At 65.8% G+C, this 20,883-nt stretch overlaps 1 protein-coding gene across 1 annotated transcript in view; it reads left to right on the top strand.

Annotated features, from left to right (window-relative positions):
• Nucleotides 1–5,231: 5,231 nt before the first annotated feature.
• ABCA2 (ATP binding cassette subfamily A member 2) overlaps nucleotides 5,232–20,883 on the top strand; it is a 33,572-nt gene continuing 17,920 nt past the window's right edge. Inside the window, 17 exon segments of the mRNA XM_068414150.1 lie at nucleotides 5,232–5,428; nucleotides 11,591–11,684; nucleotides 14,051–14,162; nucleotides 14,533–14,699; nucleotides 14,909–15,036; nucleotides 15,165–15,320; nucleotides 15,785–15,970; nucleotides 16,056–16,274; nucleotides 16,910–17,149; nucleotides 17,151–17,245; nucleotides 17,496–17,655; nucleotides 18,346–18,474; nucleotides 18,765–18,932; nucleotides 19,209–19,305; nucleotides 19,703–19,876; nucleotides 19,966–20,068; nucleotides 20,720–20,834. Of these exon segments, the coding sequence (XP_068270251.1) occupies nucleotides 5,363–5,428; nucleotides 11,591–11,684; nucleotides 14,051–14,162; nucleotides 14,533–14,699; nucleotides 14,909–15,036; nucleotides 15,165–15,320; nucleotides 15,785–15,970; nucleotides 16,056–16,274; nucleotides 16,910–17,149; nucleotides 17,151–17,245; nucleotides 17,496–17,655; nucleotides 18,346–18,474; nucleotides 18,765–18,932; nucleotides 19,209–19,305; nucleotides 19,703–19,876; nucleotides 19,966–20,068; nucleotides 20,720–20,834 (2,409 nt within the window). The 5' untranslated portion in view covers nucleotides 5,232–5,362.

The following is a 20,883-nucleotide window of genomic DNA, read 5'->3' as shown; positions in this document are numbered from 1 at the left end:
GCTGCCGGGCTGGCTGTCACCTTCTTGGGTGACAAAGCTGACACCTGGGAGGGAGGAGAGGCCACCAAGGGCTGTCAGCTCAGCTTGCGGGGCGTGAGGGGCGTGGGGAGGTGCTGGGGCTGGAGGGGATGGAGAAAGGGCTTCTCCATGAAACCTGGGCCCCAGAGTCACCCCTGGCCTCTCCGCTGGCTCCCAGCCCCCTCCAGGGTCCCCCGTACACCTGGTGTCACCCCATGGTGACTTTTATGTCACCCTCCCACCATCCCCAGTGTCCCCATCTCCGGGGTGAGGAGGGGTGCTGCTGAGGGGGGGCACAGAGCTGATGGGCAGCACCCACCTGTCCCCCCCACCCCAACCGCTCCCCATTACATGCACGAGGGACGCGGTCCTTGGTACTTGCTCTGTGCCTCAGTTTCCCCACCTGACAAACAGCCACGGTCCCACTCCACCCTTCTGGCTTTGCCCAGGGCAGGTGAAGCTGAGATGCAGCCAGCCTTGCCACGGCCCGGCTCTGAAGAAAGGTGCCTGGGGGTCTGCAGCATGGGGCCACGCACCAAAGGGTGAGGGGCAACACCCCAGGTCCTGCCTGAACACCCCCACGGCGAGGCCCCGGCTGCAAACTGGGGTGTCGCCGGGAATGACTGGGAAGTCTGAAACCCTGCTTAGGGCCAGATCGGAGTGTCCTGCCCGAGAAGTGCCCCCTCACCCCAGCACCCTCCTGCGGCGATGGCAGGGCTGTCCCCAGGCTCAGGGTGCTCTCCCTGGTCTCAGGGTGCTCTCCCCAGCCACCAAGGGATAAGTTTAGGCTCCAGAAACACCCTGTGTCCGAAGCGGGGAGGGCTGGGAGAGCCGTGCTGGCTCCCTGCCCCGCACGCGGCGGCACCGGTGCTTCAGATCCCCGGCAGCGGGGATGGTGCCCCCGCTTTGGGGATGCTCTGGGAGGGGGCACCCCGCTTCGGCAGTGCCAGGAGCCCACCCGTTTCTCAGCCCCTCTCCCCGCGGCCGTGCTGAGCTCAGACTTACCGGGGACGGGCCGGCGTGGTGGCGTGCGAGGGGCCGGCTTGCGTCTGCCCCGGCAGCTGCCGGCGCTGGGCCAGGGCACTCGAGGGCTTCCTCTTTTCTGCGGTTTTGCCTCGTCCCGGCCCCACAGCGGGTCCTTCCTGCGCGGCAGCTGGCACAGCTCGCTCCTGGCACTTCCCCTGCGCTGCGTGGGCAGCGGTGGGACCCACGGCTCGGTGCGTGCCCCGGGGGCGGGTGCATGCCCATGGCTGGGTGGGTGCCCCATGGCTGGGTGGGTGCCCATGGCAGGGTGGGTGCCCCACAGCTGGGTGGGTGCCCCAAAGCTGGGTGGGTGCCCTACAGCCGGGTGTGTGCCTCGTGGCTTGTGCATGTCCCATATCTGAGAGGGTGCCCCATGGCCGGGTGCATGTCCCATAGCAAGGTGGGTGCCCTGTGGCTGAGCGGGTGCCCCATGGCTGTGTGAGTGTCCCGTGGCTGAGTGGGTGCTGCATGGCTGAGTGTGCCCCATAGATGTGTGGGTGCCTCATGGCTGGGTAGGTGCCCGTGGCTGGTGCGTGCCCTGTGACTGCCCCACGGCTGGGTACTGCACACAGCTGGGTGCATGCCCCATGCCAGGGTGGGACGCTGTTGCCCAGCGCATGCCCCACGGCAGTACCTTGGCACCCCCGAGAAAGGCTCCCAGTGCAGGCACTGCTCACAGCTCTGTGCCCATCCTGCCCCATCCCCTTGAGCTTTCACTGGGGTGGGTGCAGGCAGGGCTGTGCCTGCAGCCTCGCCAAGGTGCCTCCCATCTGCCTGGTTGAAAACAGGATGCCAGCCCGCCTTGGGTTCCCACTGACTCATCTTGAAACCATCAGCTGAAGTGGCACCAGCAGCTCCGTGGTGCTGCCAAGCCGCGGGCACCTGCCCTGGCCGGGGCGTTTGCTGTCAAAAGGGGAAGCGGGCACGTGTGTGCCTCGGCTGCGCCCGCACGGGGAGCTGCCTCCTGTGCCCAGGCTCTGGACCTGCCCCTGGACCGCTCTGGCCACGCGCCCCGTTGTTTTCTTTGCTGGCATCGCTGCCTGGGCACCAAGTCTCCCTGAAAGCCCTGGTAGGGGAAAAGAGATGGGGAAACTGAGGCAGAGGCGGGGAGGGGAGCCCCGAGGCGTGCAGCGCTGTGCCTGGGGCTGGCAGGGGCACTCACAGAGCTGGGAGCGGGGCCCCAAATCACTCCCTGGGGGTCCTGGGGCTGCTCAGGCCTCCCTGGGGTCTGCACCCCCCCACCGTGCCCGTGCTCGCGCCGGTTGCCTGGACCCTGCAGCAGGGCTGGCCGCAGCACCGGTGGCGAGGCGAGGGGCCGGGCAGCGGCTGGGCACAGCACCATGCCAGCGCACGGGGGTGTAGCAGGGCTCTGCGGTTTCGGTGCCACCCTGGGAAGCCAACTGCAGCGCTGGGGCTGGGTGTTTTTTCCTGCCCAGCCATGTCCCCTGTTTCCTGTCAGCTTTTCTCACCCTCATTCTGCATTTCTTCTCCTGGGTGATGGCAAGCCCCGGTGCCAGGTGCCACACAGCCCACGGGGCACGGTTCCCAGCCTGGCCTGCCCCAACCCCTGCTCAGCCAGAGCTGCCAGCACCAACCATGCTGCTGTCCCTGTCCCCACCCTGCACAGCCCTGGGGACCAGGGCCACATGGGACAGGACCGTTCCCCTCCGTGGAGGACAACACTGGGGACAGCATCGGCCACAAGGTTTTCCCAGGAGATGCAGGATGGATGGTGGAGCAGGAGGGAGCTTTTCCCCCACCCTTGTAGCTGTCACCCCCGGGCGCTGCCCCAGGGCAGCAGGGACAATGCCCCGGTAGGTACTTGCAGCTGGTGGGTCCCAGCACCCTGACCCTCATGGACCATGGACATGGTAGCACGGTGCCAAAGGCTCAAAGCCAGGCTGGGAGCCGGGTCCAGCCCTGGGCAGGAGCCGTCAGCGCCTGGGGCCAAGCCATGGGACAATCAGGTAACTCCAGAGGCACCAGCACAGGGCAGGAGCTTTGTGTGGGTGGGTGCTGCCCTCTGCAGATGACCCCACACAGATGGAAGAGCTTGGCCACCCGGTGAGGAAGTCCCCTGAGAGGTGCTCAGGGCCACAGGTCCACAGAGGAGATGGGCCACCAGGTGCCCGGGGCTGTGCTGCCCCATGGCACGCTGCTGGGTCTGTCTCTTGCTGGCCCCTCATGGGGTTTCATGGTCATGCCAAGCAGAAGAAGAGCCGTGAAGCTCACCAAGACCTTTGAGCCCATGTCACCCATGGCCTTGCCCATGATCCTCTCCACTGCATCCCTCTGAGCTGGGACCCACTTTGCTGCAGGGCAGGGTTTGTGAGGTGTTTCTAGTGTGGGTTGGGGACAATCCACGTGCATTCCCTTGGGAGGAACCAAGGGTGCAGGCATTCCTCCTTCCCCAGGGATCAACTAAAAGCCACCACTGGAGGAAGATCTGGGTCTGGACAGCCCATTGACTGAACCCCCACGGACCAGCTGACCTTGTGTCCTGGTTTGGTGGGGATAACATTCATAGAATCACTTTTCTGTTGCATTTTGCTTCAGTTTGTGGCCAGCTGTGGGATGGTGATCAAGGCCACGAGCAGTTAAATCCAGGGCAGCTGCCCCAGGCTGCCCACAGGTGTGTGCTGTAACATTAATGTCAGTTTCACTACAAATGGGAAAGCTGGATGGGGATGTGGGGGCTCTTCTCCTTCTCCTTCTCCTTCTCCTTCTCCTTCTCCTTCTCCTTCTCCTTCTCCTTCTCCTTCTCCTTCTCCTTCTCCTTCTCCTTCTCCTTCTCCTTCTCCTTCTCCTTCTCCTTCTCCTTCTCTCTATGAACTAAGTATAATTTTGTCCCTTTTGTGTTAGTGTCAATATTGATTTTCTTATTTTATTAAATCTGTTTAAACTCCAACCCACAAGTCTCTCTCCTTTTCCCAATTCCCTTTCTCAGCTGGGGAGGGGCCTTGGGTGATAGAACAACTGGTTATTGCTTAGCCCTGGGTGCTTGGTGGAGACACCTTGACACCAGATCTCTCTGGTATTTCAAAGCGGGAGAAATGCCAGCAAACCTCAGGGTCATCCCAGCGCAGCTGCCCCCGGGTGACTCGTGCCGGCGGGGCGCAGGGGGAAAGGCGCTGAGCCAGCCCTGGCCACCCCTGCCCAGCTCCTCTCGACGCCTGCCCGCACGCCCTGCAGCCCTTCCAGAACAGCCGCCCTCCCTGGGGCATGGAGCTGGGGCAACACGGTGCCACCCCACCGCCCTGTCCCTCCTGGGTGTCCCTTGTCCTCACTCACCTCGGCACAACATTTGGTCCAGAAGTTTTTTGAATAATGGCATTTTGTGGCAGGACAAGGAGAGCTTTTGTCAGTGCCCGGGCAGCTGTCGCGGAGCCTGCCCGAAACGCAGTCACCCTTAGCAACCCCACTCGGGGCTGGGGCAGCCAGAGGAGCTGTTATTCATGGCTCCCAGCTGCAAATGGGAAGAAGGAGGAAGGGAGAGAGGGTGGATGGATGCACACGGGTCGGGGCAATCCCAAGCACAAATCCAGGCTGGGTAGAGAATGGACGGAGAGCAGCCCTGAGGAGAAGGACTTGGGGGTGGTGGTTGATGAGAAGCTCACCATGAGCCGGCAACGTGGAGTCTGTCCTGGAAGGGCAGGGGTGGAGGAAAGGCTGAGCGGGGGGTGACCTCTCCTTGTCACTAGCTTGGGGAGGAGCAGGGGCAGCTCCTGGGGACAGAGGGTTTCCCCGACGTGGCACCTCCCTGGGGCACAGCCCCGCTCCCAGACAGCCCGTACCCGGGGGGACGTGGGTGCCGCAGCGGCCGCCCCCGCGCTGTGCCCTGGGGGGTCCGTGCCTCAGTTTCCCCAGGAGCAGCAGGATCCACCGGCAACCGCCTGCCCAGCGGCGATTCCCCGGCGGCCCTGCCGGGACCATGGTGCCCTCTGGGCCCGGCCAAGCCTCCCCGGGGCCGGGCCGCGGGACTGGACGGGACGGGCTGGGCTGGGCTGGGCTGGGCTGGGCTGGGCTGGGCCAAGCTGAGCTGAGCTGAGCTCTGCCGGGCTGGGCCGGGCGGTGCGGCCGCGGCCCAGCGGTGCCTTTAAGGGGCGGCGGCGGGCGGGCGGCCCCGGGCCGGGGGCGGTGCTGCGCAAGGCCGGGCCGGACCGGGGCTGGAGCCGGAGGCCGCTGCGTTCCGCTCCCCCTAGTCCGGTGCGGACAAAGGCGGCGGCGGCGGCCCGGTGGGGCATGGCGGTGGGCGGCGGGTGATCCGCGGAGGCGAGCGGGGGGGGGCAGCCCCTGCGGCGGGGCTGGGCCCGGCCCGGCCATGGGGTTCCTGCACCAGCTCCATCTCCTGCTCTGGAAGAACGTGACGCTGAAGCGGCGCAGCCCGGTGAGCGCGGGGGCGGCGGGGGAACCGGGGGGCTGGAGCTCCCCTGCAGCCCGGGCACCTGCAGCCGCCGCGAGGGGCGAGGCGAGGCCCCGGGCGGGGGCGGCTGCGTGGGCCGGGGGGAGCCCGCGGGGCGGCGGAGCCGGCCCCCCACCCCGGGGTCGGGGTGTCCCCGGGGTCCCCTCCTCGGGGCCGGGAGGTGCGGGGGGCGGTGGGTGCGGGCCTGGCGGTGCCTGCCCGGCTGCGGGGAGCGGCGGTGCCGGCTGTGCGGGACCCCACGGAGCGGCCCAGGAGCCCCCCGGCCCCTTGCCCCCGCGTGGGCCCAGCCGGCGGCTCCCGGCGTGGGGCAGCAACAGTTGGGTCTCTCCTGCCCCGCTCCCACCCCGTGTCCGTGGGAGCCGCCCGGGCCCGGTGGCCGCAGGAGGAGCCCGGGGCCGTGGGCTGGGTGCCATCTCCCACCCAACCCTGTGCAGCATCTCCCTCCCCGCTCTCGTGTCCCAGATGGGCACTGGCCAGCCCCGTCCTTGGTCCCCGGGTCGCCCCTCCGGGGTTGGAGAGCTCTCCCTGAGCCCTCGGTATCCGCAGGCTATAAATAGGCTTCGAAATCCTATGTGGGTCAGAGCTGCGTCTCCTCCGTGGGCTGGAGAGGAGCCGCTCCGGCTTGCTGGGCGTGAGGAGCGTGGGGGTCCCGGGGGGCTGGTCCCCTCCCGGGTGGCAGAGGAGGCAGGGTGGCACCTTCCGTGCTGGGGTGGTGAGGCCGGTGTAACCCTGCCCCGGCCTCCCCTGCCCAGGGCTTCCCTGCCAAATCCTACCGGCCGGGCAGGAGGGACCCCCCCACCCCGGGGAGGGACCCCGGCCGCGGAGCGGGCAGGGGATGGGTGCACTGGGTGCCCAGGGAGCCGGTTATTTTTAGAGGATGGGGGAGGGTGGCGAGCTGCTTCTCCCGAGCTGGCAATGCTCTCGCCTCTTCCCTCTCCCAAATATCCTGCAGGCCTCATCCTGCCTGCTTGCCTTCGCCAGCAGCACGGGGCACTGGGCCCTGCTCTGTCCCAGGGCTGGGCTGGGCTGAGACCCGCGTCGCAGGCAGGTGCCTGCTGCATGGGCAGCCCCGGTGCCCCCAAGGCGGGCCAGGGGGATGATGCTCTGCGGCTGAGTCATCCCTGCTCCTTACCCTCGTGTGGCCACGGCGAGGGGCTGCCCAGCGCTGGTGTGCCGTGGACCCCTACCCGCAATGCCGAGCTGGCTGGCACGGCTACGCCCCGGCATCCACCGGCCCTTGGCAGCTGCCCCGGGTCTGGGCGCTGTAGCTGGTGGGGTTACAGCATGGGGTGTGCACATCTTCTGGGGACCTGTTTCCCCCGACCCTCCCCAGCCCCGTGGGCAGCACAGGAAGCTGCAGCTGTAGGAGGAGTACAAGGAGCGCAGGCCCAGTCACCCCAGAGTGCGGGGACTGTCACCGGAGTGCCCTGCTTGCTGCAGGCAGGGTGGCAGGGGAAGGACCGGCACCTCCTCGCCCACCCGGCGATGCCTCGTGTGGATGGGGCGTGCGGAGGACCAGCCGTGTGTAAGGGCAGGAGCTGCCCCCGGTGCCGTGGGTGCTCAGGGGTGGGTTTGGTGCAGCCCCTGGAGCAGTCGTGCCTTGAGGACATGCGTGCCCTGTGTGTGTCACCTGCTTCCTCGTGCTCCTGTTAAATGCAAGTCCAATGTCTGTGCAGGGGACACCATCCTGCCCTCTCCCAGCAGCCCGGGCAGAGCCAGGCCCCATGCCAGAGCCCAGCCCTGCCAGCCTGTGCCTTGCTCTCCGTGGGTGGGTCCCCCAGCGCCGGTCTGCCCTGGCCCCATCCAGAGCTGGATGTTTCACCGAGTGAAACCAGCCCCGTGTCCCGCTGGGCTGATCCTGCTGCGGCAGGCAGAGGCTGGAGGGATTGAAGCAGGGAGGGAAGTAAGCATGAGACCCCTCCCCTGCTGGGGGTTCACCCTGGGGTGGTCAGAGTCGGGGGTTGCTGGGCTTCCCCCAGCCTCGCAGAGGGAGTGCGGTGCGTGCCCTGCCCGTGCCCTGCCAGCAGCTGCCCGTTGGCACAGCCCCATGCCGTGGGTGCTGCCCTGGGGTCAGTGCCTCGCCATGGTGCACTTTCCTCCTGGCACCGTGCTGAGCAGCGGCCCCAGCGCTGCGGGAGGGGATGGGGAGCAGACACCTCGTGTTTGGCTGAGGGTGCTGGGCTGGGACTCGAGAGCTGGGGCCCGTCCCCTGCGCTGCCCCTGAATGCTGGTGGCCCTGGGGGAGTCCCCAATGTCCCTGGCACCAGGGGCTGTTCAGGGAGCAGCACTGCAGTGGTTTTGGGATGGACTTTGTCCGCAGGCGCTTGGTGAGGGCTTGGCTGGTCCTCTTGAGGATGCAGCGGTGGTGGGTACAGGGAGGCTGTGTGACCAGGTGACCTTTGAGAGAGATGTGCTCCTGACCCACAGTGCTGCATGTCACCTGCCTCGTAACCCTCTTTGTCACCAGACGAGCTCACCTGCAGCCTGCCAAGGGTTATGGCTGGGCGCTGTCCCGTGATGCTTCTGTAAGGCCTCGTGCCCAGCCCACGGGAGCATCGGACTTTGCCCGGCGTCACTGAGCTGTTCCGGGGGCTGCTCTGCGCTTTGGCTGCGATTTTATTCTTCCCAGGGCAGAAATTCAGGCAGGAGCCCTGGAGTGCTGGGTGTCTGAGCAGAACAGCATCAGCGGCTCTTGGTGGAGGGAAGCCAGGGCTGTGGGTGCCCGAGGACGGGCAGTCCCCTGCGGTGCCAGTGGCAGCCCTGGGTGGTGCACTGTGCCATCGTCTGTGTCACCCTGGTGCTGCTGGGATGGCGGGGTGAGCTCAGCTGTGTATATCTTAGGGGATGGGCTCCCCGATGACCTTTGGTAAGTGGTTCAAACCTACATTGGATGTAAAATTACCAGGTGATCTCTCAGAAGTTACCGCAGGCACACTCAGGGTGTTCGGCCGCCTTCCCCGCGGCTCTCTGTGCCCACGCGTTTGGGACAGGGAGGCGACAGCGGCTGGAGCTCCCGGCTCCGAAGTGCCGGTGATGGCAGCGTGCTGCTGGGTTTTGTCGATGGGCCGGCGTTGCCCGGCTCAGGGTGCTCTTTGCCCCCTCGCTGGGTGCAGCTGGCGCAGGGAAGGCGGGGGGGGACGCGCAGGCTTGGCAGGGTGGCGGCGGCTTGGCCTCGTGTGTCTGTGCAGCCGTGGGGCCTCGCTTGTCTGCCGGCTCCGGCGCTTGTGTTCCCAGCGACCGCGGCTTCACCTGTGGGCAAGTGGTTATTTATCATACAATCACAGACTGGTTTGGGTTGGAAGGGACCTTAAAGACCATCCAGTTCCAACCCCCCTGCCATGGGCAGGGACACCTTCCACCAGACCAGGTTGCTCCAAGCCCCATCCAACCTGGCCTTGAACACTGCCAGGGAGGGGGCAGCCACAGCTTCTCTGGGCAGCCTGGGCCAGGGTCTCACCACCCTCATAATAAAAAATTTCTTCTTTATGTCCAATCCAAATCCATTCTCTTTCAGTTTAAAACCATTCCCCCTCGTCCCATCACTCCATGCCCTTGTAAAAAGTCCCTCTCCAGCTTTCCTGTAGCCCCTTCAGATGCTGGAAGGTGCTAGAAGGTCTCCCCGGAGCCTTCTCTTCTCCAGGCTGAACAGCCCCAGCTCTCTCAGCCTGTCTCCAGAGCAGAGGGGCTCCAGCCCTCTGAGCACCTTTGTGGCCTCCTCTGGACTCGCTCCAACAGCTCCATGTCCTTCTGATGTTGGGGGCCCCAGAGCTGGACGCAGCACTGCAGGGGGGTCTCAGGAGAGCAGAGCAGAGGGGCAGAATCCCCTCCCTTGCCCTGCTGCCCACGCTGCTGGGGATGCAGCCCAGGACATGGTTGGCTTTCTGGGCTGCAAGCGCATGTTGCCAGCTCATGGTGAGCTTCTCGTCACCCATCACCCCCAAGTCCTTCTCCTCAGGGCTGCTCTCCATCCGTTCTCCGCCCAGCCTGGATTTGTGCTTGGGATTGTCCCCGACCTACGTGCAGGACCTTGCACTTGGCCTTGTTGAACTTCATGCGATTTGCACAGGCCCAGCTCTCCAGCGTGTCAAGGTCCCTCTGGATGGCATCCCTTCCCTCCAGCGTGTCACTGCACCACACAGCTTGGTGTCGTAGGCAAACTTGCTGAGGGTGCGCTCAGTCCCACTGTCCATGTCACCGACAAAGATGTTCCCACCCTTGCTTCCTCACACAATCCCGAAACGTCCCCCCCTGCACCCCCAGGCAGGGACCCCGCTGTCCCCAGGCTGTGCCAGTGCTGGGTGCCACCCTGGGGGTGATGAGGTTCCCTTGGGACAGCATCCCTGCCCCCCCTGCATGCCACTGCCTCTGCCCCACTATGGCTGTGGGGCAGCCCTTGCCCCCCCACCCCTGGGAGTCCCCCGCAGGGGCAGCCCTGGGGACCGAAGGGGCAGGATCAGTCCCGGAGGCACAGGCTGGTGAGCCCTGCTCTGCCACCACGTCTGCCCATCACCGTATCACCCTGGGTGCTGGTGCTGGGGGACAGCTGGCCCTGGCACTGGGGTGGTGCAGGAGGGGTCGGGGGCAGGGGATGTCTCTGGGGACAGGGGACGAGCTAAAGGTCAATGACCCACTTCAAAAAAATAACTAACAACAAGCAGGTCCCTCGTGTTGCCACCAAGGACCCAACAGTCCCCAAGGGAGCCTGGTACGGCTGGCGTGGGCGTGGGGGGACGGTCCCCCGGGCGCCTGGGCACAGAGGCCCAATTGTGTGCCCAGTAAACAGGCCGGGGGGCGGGGGCAGGCAGCGAGGGGCAGGGCAGGAGCCGCGGGGCGGGCAGGGTGGGATGGGGTGTCCCTTGCCACCCCACCGATGCAGGGACAGTGACACCAGGGACCGTGCCTGGGAGCTGTGGTGGCAGACAGATGGGGATCCCCTGGCATGGCTCCTGGGGTGTCTGCTGTCCCCGTCCCCTCCAGCCCTTTTTCCTCTGGTCTGTGCGTCCCCCAAAATCAGCAGCTCTGGGGGTGGGGAGGGCAGCGCTGGGGGGCCTGACCCTGTCCCCTGCTGCCAGCTGAGTCCTTCCAGGCAGCCCCTGTGTGTTAAAGCCCTCTCCTCCCACCCCGCCGGCGCCTGGGCACCGTGGGTGACTGGGCTGGTGCGGGAGCCCGGTGGGAGCTGCCGGTGTCACAGCGGGCACCTTCCCGGCAGCGGCGCTGGGGCTCGCCCTGTCCGTGGTGGCAGCAGGTCCTGGGGTCCGATCTGGCCCTGAAGAGACCCGAGATTGGCTCACCTCACCCCGTGCCTCAGTTTCCCCACATACAGTAGTTCCGCTTGGCAGCGAGGGCTATGGGGCTGTGACGTGGCCTGGGCACGCCTGGCAGCGGTGCTGGGTGCCTGCTCCTGCCGGCGGCTGAAGGCACTGATGCCCATCCCCAGGGCGTCTGGGCACGGAGCCCAGCCTGGGCCGCCTGCGCGATTGGGGTCAGGGATTCCTGGGGATTTGCTGTGATTTACCATATGCCACCCGTGGAAATCCTGCAGGGCCGTTGACTTCTGGGAGGGCACAGAGGGGGTGCCAGGACCCCCCCAAACTGCCCCCCAGTTGCACCTGGAGCCTGTGCCAGGGCCTGGCCAAACCAAACCTCGCCCCGACAGTGTCAGGGTCTGTCCCCTCCGTAGCCCTGTGGGCGGGACCCAGCGGTGGCACGGGCGGCAGGGGGATGTCATGCCAGGCAGCTACCAGCTGTGAGGGCACTGCCAGGGTGGGGGCTGCGGCTCTTTGCCAGCTGTAAGGGCTTGGGGTCACCTCCCCTGGGCAGCCCCAGCTGCGGTGGCCCGTCAGGGCTGGGCGCGAGCCCTGGCACCGTGTTTGTGTTGCTGGAGTAGGGTTCCATCCCCTCTGTGGTGCCCTGTCCTGTCCCGAGGTGCCCCCGGGTGCAGGCAGGAGATCCCCGGGTGCCCAGAGACCCGTTTGCCTCTGGCTGAGCTGTGACGGTGCCACCAGCCACCTGCACCGTGCCACACTGCACAGACGCCCCGGGGACCCCAGTCCTGCCCACGCTCCTCCTTGGTAGCTGGGTCCTGTCCCCAAGTGTCATGATCCCTCTGCTTTGTGTCGTCCCCAGTGGGTGCTGGCCTTTGAGATCTTCATCCCCCTGGTGCTCTTCTTCATCCTCCTGGGGCTGCGGCAGAAGAAGCCAACCATCCCCGTGAAGGAAGGTGAGTGCCAGTGGGGTGGTGTCCGGGGCACCCGCATTTGGGGACACCCACACTTGGGGTGACTCCAAGGTTCTGGGGAGCTGCTCCAGCCCCCTGGGGACAGCCTGGGGATGAGGTGGGGGGGCTGTGACAGCTGATGGGGACCCAGAGGGGCCTTTTGGGGGATATAGCACTGGGCAGGGGCTGCAGCTGAGGGCTGGTGGGGCAGACGCAGAGGGGTCGGAGTCAGTCCCAGCTGAGGGGGCTCCCCTGGGGGTGGCAGTGCCAGCCAGCCTGTGGCTGCCATCGCAGGGATGCTTTTTGGGGGGAAAAAAGGGAGATGGAGCTGGATGGTGCTGGGACAGCCACGGTCCCCCCGAGTCCTCGGGGAGCAGCTGGGGCAGTGCCAGGGGAGGTTCCCCAGCTCCTTGCGGTTCTGGGGTGGAAAATGCACCGCGTGGAGCCCTGTGCCTGGCTGTGGCGGGGCTCTGGGGCCCTGACAAGGTGACAAATCGATGGGACCAGAGCTGGGAGCCCCTGGACATGCACATCCAGAGCTGTGGCCGGGGCTGTGGGTTTTGGTGCCGTGGCAGAGCGGAGCTGCCGGCTCGCCAGGGCTCCGCGGGGCACCCAGACACCCCGTGGGGTGTCCACCCTGCTGGGTGCCCTCGCTCGGGTTGGGCCGGGGGGAGATGCTGGTAACGCTGGTCCGAGCCTGTGTTTCAGCGCGTGTCGGCGAGGGAGAGCCCAGCTGCAGGGCGCTGCCCTGGTTCCTGCCCCGGCGCTGACGTGCCCTCTGTGTCCTGTGGTTGTTTTTTGTTTGGTTTGGTTTTTCTTTCTTCTTTTTTTTTATTTTTTTTGCTCACGTTTTCTTTTTCTTTCCCACCATCTCCCCTGCCCGCCTGCCCTCCATGCCTCTACTGCATGCGCCAGTCTGTAAGTTGGTGGGGTGGGTGGGCGCCTCCCCCCCTTCCCCTGACTCTGCCGGCTATGTATTTTGAGGAGAAAAAGCCCCGTTTGGATCAACTCACTCTGGCCTAATCCACACCTCTGTAACCCTGCTGCCTTCCTCCGTGGCTGGTGAAGATGAGCTTGGGCAGCGCAGCCAGGACGGGTCCGTGGTGGTGTCCCCACCATGGTGGTGTCCCCTCTGGGTTGGTGCTGGGTTCCCCAGGTGCTGGGGCTGCTGGCCATCACATCCCCAGCCCCCCTGGGCTGCAGAGGACTCTCCAGGCCGAGTGGGAGCTTGTCCTGTCCCTTCTTCTCGCCTCCCTCCTTGGACAGACCCTGCTGGGTGCTGGCACCCATGTGGTGGCCTGTGGTCAGCCAGGCTTGCCTGTGCCCCCACCTCGGCTGGTCCCCAAGGGGTTGGAGATGGCTCCCACCCCTGCACCACCACCGGGTCCCTGTCCTGGCCCTTTGCAGCTGGGATGAGCTGGGACATGGCACTCCTAGGAGCCTGGAGGCCTGCAAAGTGCCACCCATGCGCTGGCTTTGTCACCAACGCGTGGCATGGCCACCACTGTCTGTCCCGTAAGCTGCTGGCCTGTCCCATGCTACACCTGTCCCTGCCTGCCCTGGGCTGTCCCTTGCCGCTGCCAGAAGCCCATCTTCACCAGCCCCTGCCCGTCGTGGCCATGCTAACAGCACTGACCCACCTCTAACCACGGGACCACCAGCCGGGGTGGCGAGAGCAGGGTCCCTGCCTGGCACCGCCCAGTGACAACCTCCTGTCCCCTTTGGGCAGGACCCTTCTGACCTTGCCCTGCCCTGGGGAAGGACATGGAAAGACCCCGTTAGGGACGATGGCTCAGCGCCGGCGGAGGGGGGGAAGGTTTGCCGTCCCCTCGCTGCTCCTCGTTTCTTCCATCTCCCCCCACCGTGTCTCCATTGCCACCCACCGCCAGCAGCCGCACGTCGGGGCAGCGGGGAGGCCGGGGGGCTCAGGCAGCTGCGGGTGACAACTCTTATTTTCCCTGTCGTATTCTTCCTCCTCCTCCTCCTCTTCCTCTGGAGATCCGGCGGTGCCTCTGAGGTTACTAACAAGGGGGGCCGAGAGGCTGGGGGAGGTTGGTGGCCGTCCTGGGGGCAAGTGGCAGAAGTCAGCATCGTCCTGGGGCGGGAGGGACCCGTCACCCAGGGGCAGGAGGCAGGAGCCAGGGTGGCAGGAGCTGCCCCAAGGAGCCACCAGCCGGGGACAGCCTCAGTGGGAAAGCTGCAGACTTCTGACCTCGGCCACCAACCTCCCGTGGGGCTCGCAGGGCCCAGCGCGGGCTTCTCTGAACTGAGTGTCTGTCTCTCCGGTGGCCCCCTGCCTCCCCCCTGCCTCCCCTCCCTCCCTGCCCGCACCTTCCCCGGCCTCCTCGGCACTCTCTCGCCGGCTCCAGCTTTCTACACGGCGGCCCCGCTCACCTCGGCCGGGATCCTGCCCGTCATGCAGTCCCTGTGCCCCGACGGCCAGCGCGATGAGTTCGGCTTCCTGCAGTACTCCAACTCCACGTGAGTCCGTGCCCTCGCCCCTTCCCGCGCTGCCACCACCCCGCCAGGGCCTGCGTCCCCCAAAGCGCTTGGGTGCGGAGCGCCGTGTCCCCGGGGTGCAGGGGACATCTCAGCTTGTTCCCCTGTGGGCTCCTGGGTGCTGGGGGGAGGATGGAGGTGGCCCCCAGGGACACCTCGAGGCTCTGGGGGTCTCCTCTGTGCCCTGGCACGGTGGATTCGGTGTGCAGGCGAGGGCAGCTCCTGGGGCAGCGGTGTCTGGTGGCTGCCCTGAGCCCCCGAGGGGTTGGTCCCCCCACCCAGAGCTCTGTGGAAGGTGTCCCCATCCCTCTGTCCCCATCCCTGACGCCACGGCGGTGCTGGGCTCTCGCAGGGTGACGCAGCTCCTGGAGCACCTCAGTGAAGCGGTGGAGCAGAGCAGCCTCTTCGACCCGGAGCACCCAGGGCTGGAGGAGGAGCTGGAGTCGCTGCGCCGGCGCCTGGGGGCACTCAGCACCAGCGAGCCCAGCTCCATGGAGACCCACTTCAGCAGCCGAGCAGGTAGGCTGTGTCCTGCCTGACCCCGCTGCTTGCGCAGGCAGGGGTGGAGATGCCCACCCAGTGACGTGATGGCGTGTGGCAGTGCCCTGCCACCGTCCCACATCACTGCATGCTGGGCAGGGGCAGCTGTGAGATGTCCCCACGTGGGGCTGTGCCGTGTCCCCAGTGCTGATGCGCTGCTCCGATCCCCCTGCCTTGCTCCTTGCCAGGATCTGGCTTCACGCTGGCGTGGGCGGCCAAGGACCGGGGCGAGCTGCACCGCTTCCTGACGCAGAACCTGTCCCTCCCCAACAGCACAGCCGAGCTGCTCCTGGGCTCCAGCGTTGACCTGCGGGAGGTGGGTGGTGACCTGTGGGAGGTGGTTGGTGACCCTCAGGAGATGGGTGATGGCCTGCGGGAGGTGGGTGGTGACCCTCAGGAGATGGGTGACCCTCAGGAGATGGGTGACCATTGCTGGGCAAATAGGTGCCTCCGCTCCTGGCGCGCTCGGCAGCCCCGCTCCCGTCCCCGGTGCAGGTGTATCGCCTGTTTTTCGGTTCCTTTCCTTTGGTACCCGATGAGACCCGTGAGCGAGACCTGTGGGATGGGTTCAGCCCCGGTGAGAAGGTGACGCAGCTGGAGGTGAGGAGTGGTGCCGCGTGCAGGGGACATGGTGGGGCAGAGCTCGTCCTCCGTGTCCCCTCCATGTCCCACCACGGGGCGATGCGGGGGTGTCCGTCTGGGCAGAGGGGATGTGACGGGACGCTGTCGGGTGGCCAGAGCAGCAGCAGGGATGGCTGGGTCTTGTCCTGGTGCTGCCGCCGGTTGCCCCAGTGCTCTGAGGCACACCAATGCCCGTGCCTCAGTTACCCGTTGCAACGGGTGGTGGCACCGCCTGGACGGTGGCTGTGGAGGGAGCAGGGGAGATTGTCCCCTCCTGTGCCCGGGGTGCAGGGGAGCCATGCTCCCCCCATCTGCACGTCCCCTTTTCTTCCCCTCCCTACGGAGACATGGGTGCTGTGGGGCTGTTCACGTGCTTGGGGGGACACACCGAGGGGGACCCCGGGGACCCCCCGCACCATGACCCCCCGTTGGTCCGTTTGCAGAGGAGCTTCCCCAGCAGCTGGAGGAGCCTGCGGGAAGGGCTGGTGCACAGGGCGCTGCGGGACCCCGCGGCAGCCCCGCGCCGCCCGGCGCTGCTCCGCCTGCTCTCCCAGGCCCTGGGCCTGGCCAGCGCCATCCCGGCACCCTCCGCCTCCGACAGCCCCCAGGCCTTCGTCACCGAGATGGAGGTGAGCAGCTCGCGGGGCGAACCGGGGCAGCTGCTGTGCCAGGGTGGGCACCGTCGCAGTGCCCCCGTGGCTCCTTGCTCTGTAGGGTGTCCTCTTCACCGGGCCGGTGCTGGAGCAGCTGACGTGCGAGCAGGGCCCGGGGGGGCTGCGCCGCCTCCTGCACGTGGCCCCCGGGCAGCAGCCGCTGCTGCAGGCGTACCGGGCACTGGCCTGCAACGGCAGCCGGGCCGCCCGCCGGGAGCGCTTCGCCCAGCTGGCCACCGAGCTGCGGGACCAGCTGGACACCCCCAAGATCATCAGCAGGGTGAGAGCGGGGCTGCGGGATGTGCCTCCCTCTGGCTGCGGGACAGGGACGAGGCCTGGGCAGGGTTTCCCCACTCATGGTGACACGTGTGGGAACGAGGGGCTCTGTTACATGGCCTGGCCCCTCCTGATCACCCCGTTACCCCACATGGGCACCCCCTGCCCAGCCCCACAGCAGGACCCCAGATGATTCCCCCTCCTGGCACCCGCTTGGACACTGCCCATGGGATGGGGCTGGGTGTTCCCAGTATCCTCCAAGCATGTCCCCACAGGCTCCCCTCTCCGGGACTGGCAATGTCCCTGGTGGCACAGCTCCTCAAGGCTGGCTCTGAGGTCCCCCTCCACGTCCCACCCAAGTCTAGAATGTCCCTTGCGGTCACAGAGGACCACCCTTCCTGCTTGAGGGACATCTCGTGTCCCCCAGCAAGACCCTGCCAGCATTTGCCTGCACTCCCGCTGCCTGACAGCCACAGATGCACGGCAACGAGTCCAGGGCCCCAGCTGGGCACCGCTCCAACCTTCTAACCAAAAAAGCGGACATGCCACTGCTTGGGGTTCCCCTTGGCCCCCCACCGCTGGCGAGCAGGGCCCTGTCGCCCCAGCTATGAGTAACCCCTTTCCCACTCGTCCTTGCAGCTGAAGCTGGACGAGATGAACAGCACGGCCACCCAGCACCGCCTCCATGCCCTCCTGGAGGACCTGGTGGAGATGGAGAAGGTTCTCCGCGATGTGGACATCCTCTCGGCACTGGCCAAGCTGCTGCCCCGGGGAGCCTGCGCCAGCAAAGCCCCGCCGCCCACTGCCAACAGCACCGGCTGGGCCGGCGCCAACGCCACGGCTGGCAACGCCACGGTGGAAGAGGAGGAGGGTGCTGGGGGGGGGCCCGGCCGGCAGTGACAACCCCCAGGGGCAGTTCTCGGCGTTCGTGCAGCTCTGGGCAGGGCTGCAGCCCATCCTCTGCGGCAACAACCGGTAGGAGCCCCGGGGGACTGGAGGGGGCCAGATCCAGGTGCTCTCTGGTTGGGGCCTCTGCCAGCAGTCAAGGGCCCCGCTCATCGCTTGACGAGCGCACGGGAGATGGGTGCTGCACCGCAGCCTTGTGCCACAGCCAGGGGAAGCTCCCCGTGCTGGGGGGGTCAGTGTGAAATCCCCTCCCGGGCAGGGGTGGGGGCGAGGGGCGCTGGGGCTGGAGCGCAGTGGGCAGCCCAAGCCCCCTTTGCAGGACGATCGAGCCCGAGGCGCTGAAGCAGGGCAACATGAGCTCGCTGGGCTTCACCAGCAAGGAGCAGCGGAACCTGGGCCTCCTCGTGCACCTGATGACCAGCAACCCCAAAATCCTGTATGCGCCTGTGGGCACCGAAGTGGACAAGGTCATCTTGAAGGTGAGGGTGCGGAGGTTGGGACCCCCATCCTTTCTCTCCCACCTCCCCACTCCACAGGGCCTCCTTGCCCAGTTGGGCTCAGAGGGGCCAGGGCTGAGCAGGGAGGAAGGGGTCAGTAGCCAGAAGCAGGCAGCTGCCCTGGCCCTTGGTGGGGTTGTGATGCGTGCGGGGACGTGGGCAGGTCCCTCCATGGCTGCTCACCATCCCGGAGAGCGGGGGGGCCCTGCCTCTTCCTGCTGGGTGAAGCCGGTGAAGGGTCTGGAGCACAAGTGTGACAAGGAGCAGCCGAGGGACCTGGGGGTGTTTAGTCTGGAGAAAAGGAGGCTGAGAGGAGACCTTCTCGCTCTCTACAACTGCCTGAAAGGAGGGGGTAGCGAGGTGGGGGTCGGTCTCTTCTCCCAGGTAACAAGTGATAGGACGAGAGGAAACGGCCTCAAGTTGTGCCAGGGGAGGTTTAGGTTGGAGATCAGGGACAAATTCTTCCCCAAAAGGGTTGTCAAGCACTGGAACAGGCTGCCCAGGGCAGTGGTGGAGTCCCCATCCCTGGAGGGATTTAAAAGCCGTGTAGATGTGGTGCTGAGGGACATGGGTTAGTGGTGGGCTTGGCAGTGCTGGGTTAACGGTTGGACTCGATCTTAAAGGTCCTTTCCAACCAAAACGGTTCAATGATTCTGTCTTCTTCCCCCTCAGGCCAATGAGACCTTCGCCTTCGTGGGTAATGTCACCCACTACGCCAAGGCATGGCTGAACATCTCCCCTGAGATCCGTGCCTACCTGGAGGAGGGCAGGCTGCAGAGGCGCATCCGCTGGCTCCAGCAGGTAGGACAGTGCGGTGGGGACTGAGCCCACCTGGGCTTTACTGCCCCAGGTGTGGGAAGGGGGTGTCCTGCCCCCAGGCACCTCGAGGCTTCTTCATGTGGAGCTCTCAAGTGCTCCTGGGTGCCCACCCTGCTCTTGCGAGGACCAGGCTGGTTCCCTGTGCAGGGAGGTTGCTGTCCCCCTGTCCCCAGGAGGAGCGTTGGGTCCTGTCTGTGTCCCTGGGGAGGACAGGGGGCCGAGAGGCAGAGGGTACCCCAGCTTCTCCCTCCCGTGTCTCCCCCCCATCTCAGTTCACCACTGACCTCCACAAGCACCCAGAGATCCTGAACATCTCCGACAGTGATGTTCTCCACAACTTCCTCAACGGCAACTTCTCCCTGCCCAATGCCAGCGTCCTGCTCCAGCAGCTGGACACCATTGACAATGCTGCCTGCGGCTGGGTCCACTTCATGGCCAAGGTGAGGTTCTGCCCGTAGCTGGGCTCTGTGGGGCTAAAGAGGGGTCAGGTCAGCTCAGACCTCCTTAAGGCCATGGGATGGGAGCCCTGGAGGAGACAGTGGCTTCTGCAGTGTCAGGAGCTCTGGGGTGGATGTCAACTGTGGAGGTGCCCATCCACTGTTGGGTCTGGGGGCTTGTGGGGTGGCTGTGGGTGGCACATGCTGCATCATGTGCAGGGTCCACGTGCTAGACCCATTGAGGGCAGTGGGGTCTCACCAGCCTTCCCCTCCCACCAGGTCAGCGTGGACATCTTCAAAGGCTTCCCGGATGAGGAGAGCATCGTCAACTACACGCTGAACCAGGCCTACCAGGACAACGTTACGGTCTTTGCCAGTATGTCGCTGGGAACCAGCCCCTTTGCAGGGGTCCCTGAAGCCATGTCCTTCTCCAGCTGTGCCCCAGGCTGGGGTCACTGGCTTTGGGACGTGGCTCCCTTGGTGCATGCGTTGGGTGGATGAGCAGACTGAGCATCTCGGGGTGTCCATCCTCTGTCCCTGGCCAAGCCCTGCTGGGCACACCTCCCTGCTGCTCTCCTGGCTCTCCCACAGCCACTGCCTGCTGTCCACGTGCCCTTGCATGCCATGCCCACCCTCCCCAGCCATGGCAACCCTTGTGGTACCCTTGGCTGGGACACGCTGAACCCCTCCACGTCCTTGCCTGTCGCTGCGGGCTGGCCAGTGTGGCCGTCTCCCATGATGCCAGCAGGCTCCCTGCCTCTCCCTGCCCGCAGGTGTCATCTTCCAGACCAACAGGGACGGCTCGCTGCCCCCCCACGTCATGTACAAGATCCGGCAGAACTCCAGCTTCACGGAGAAGACCAACGAGATCCGGCGGGCGTACTGGCGGCCCGGCCCCAACACCGGTGGCCGCTTCTACTTCCTCTACGGCTTCGTCTGGATCCAGGGTGAGTACCAGCTCCCTGCCACAGCTGCCCACGACCCCAGCCCCTGCCCGCACTGCCTGCTCATCTTGGCTTCTCCTCCTCCTCCCCAGACATGATGGAGCGCGCCCTCATCAACACGTTTGTTGGCCACGACGTGGTGGAGCCCGGCAACTATGTGCAGATGTTCCCGTACCCGTGTTATACCCGGGACGAGTGAGTAACACCTGCGTGGGCAGGGGCAGGACCTTCCTTCTTCCCCTGTGCAGGCCACGACGCTTCAGCTGGAAAAAGGGGACAAGTCTGGGGGCCTGGGAGAGGTTGGTGACATTGGGAGTGATGAGCACCCAGTTAAGCCCTGTTCCGTGGGTCACCAGGCTAGGCAAGCAGGGGAAGGGTTTTGTGGCCAATTCACAGCTGAAGTGAGGAACTTGTGGCTGCGGGGTGTCTTGGAGGTTGAAAGACTTGGGGAGAACAAGAGGAGCGTGGTAAATGGATGGCACATTTGTCTGTCAGCGGTTATTGAACACAGTGGTCTGGAGGAAGCACTTGGAGGAGTCCCAGAGCCACCAGCCCTCCAGGGCAGGAGCATGGATAGGGCCCCGTCCACACCAGGGTAGGCAGGACACTGGGCTGAACCTGCGGCTGCTGCCCTCCTGCCTGCCGGGACCTGACAGCCAGGACACTAGATTGCCCTGTGGGCTCATTGGAGAAGCTCTTTCAGGGCACTAAGGAGCTGCTGGACCGGAGGGCTGGTTGTCCCTGGGCAGTGGGAGAGCCCTTCGCTGCCCTGTGCACCAGGGTCTCCTTGGGTCTCTGCAGTGGTGCCACCATCCAGCTCTCCCCTCTCTTCCTCTACCTCACCAGCTTCCTCTTCGTCATTGAGCACATGATGCCCCTGTGCATGGTGATCTCCTGGGTCTACTCGGTGGCCATGATGATCCAGCACATTGTGACTGAGAAGGAGCATCGCCTGAAAGAGGTGGGGATGGTGGGAGAGATCCCTGAGGAGCATCTGGCATCCCTGAGCT

Source organism: Nyctibius grandis, chromosome 16 (genome assembly GCF_013368605.1).
Source record: "Nyctibius grandis isolate bNycGra1 chromosome 16, bNycGra1.pri, whole genome shotgun sequence".
Taxonomy (NCBI): Eukaryota; Metazoa; Chordata; class Aves; order Nyctibiiformes; family Nyctibiidae; genus Nyctibius; species Nyctibius grandis.
Note: the sequence above shows the minus strand (reverse complement) of the source record. Positions and strands in the feature narration are given on the sequence as shown.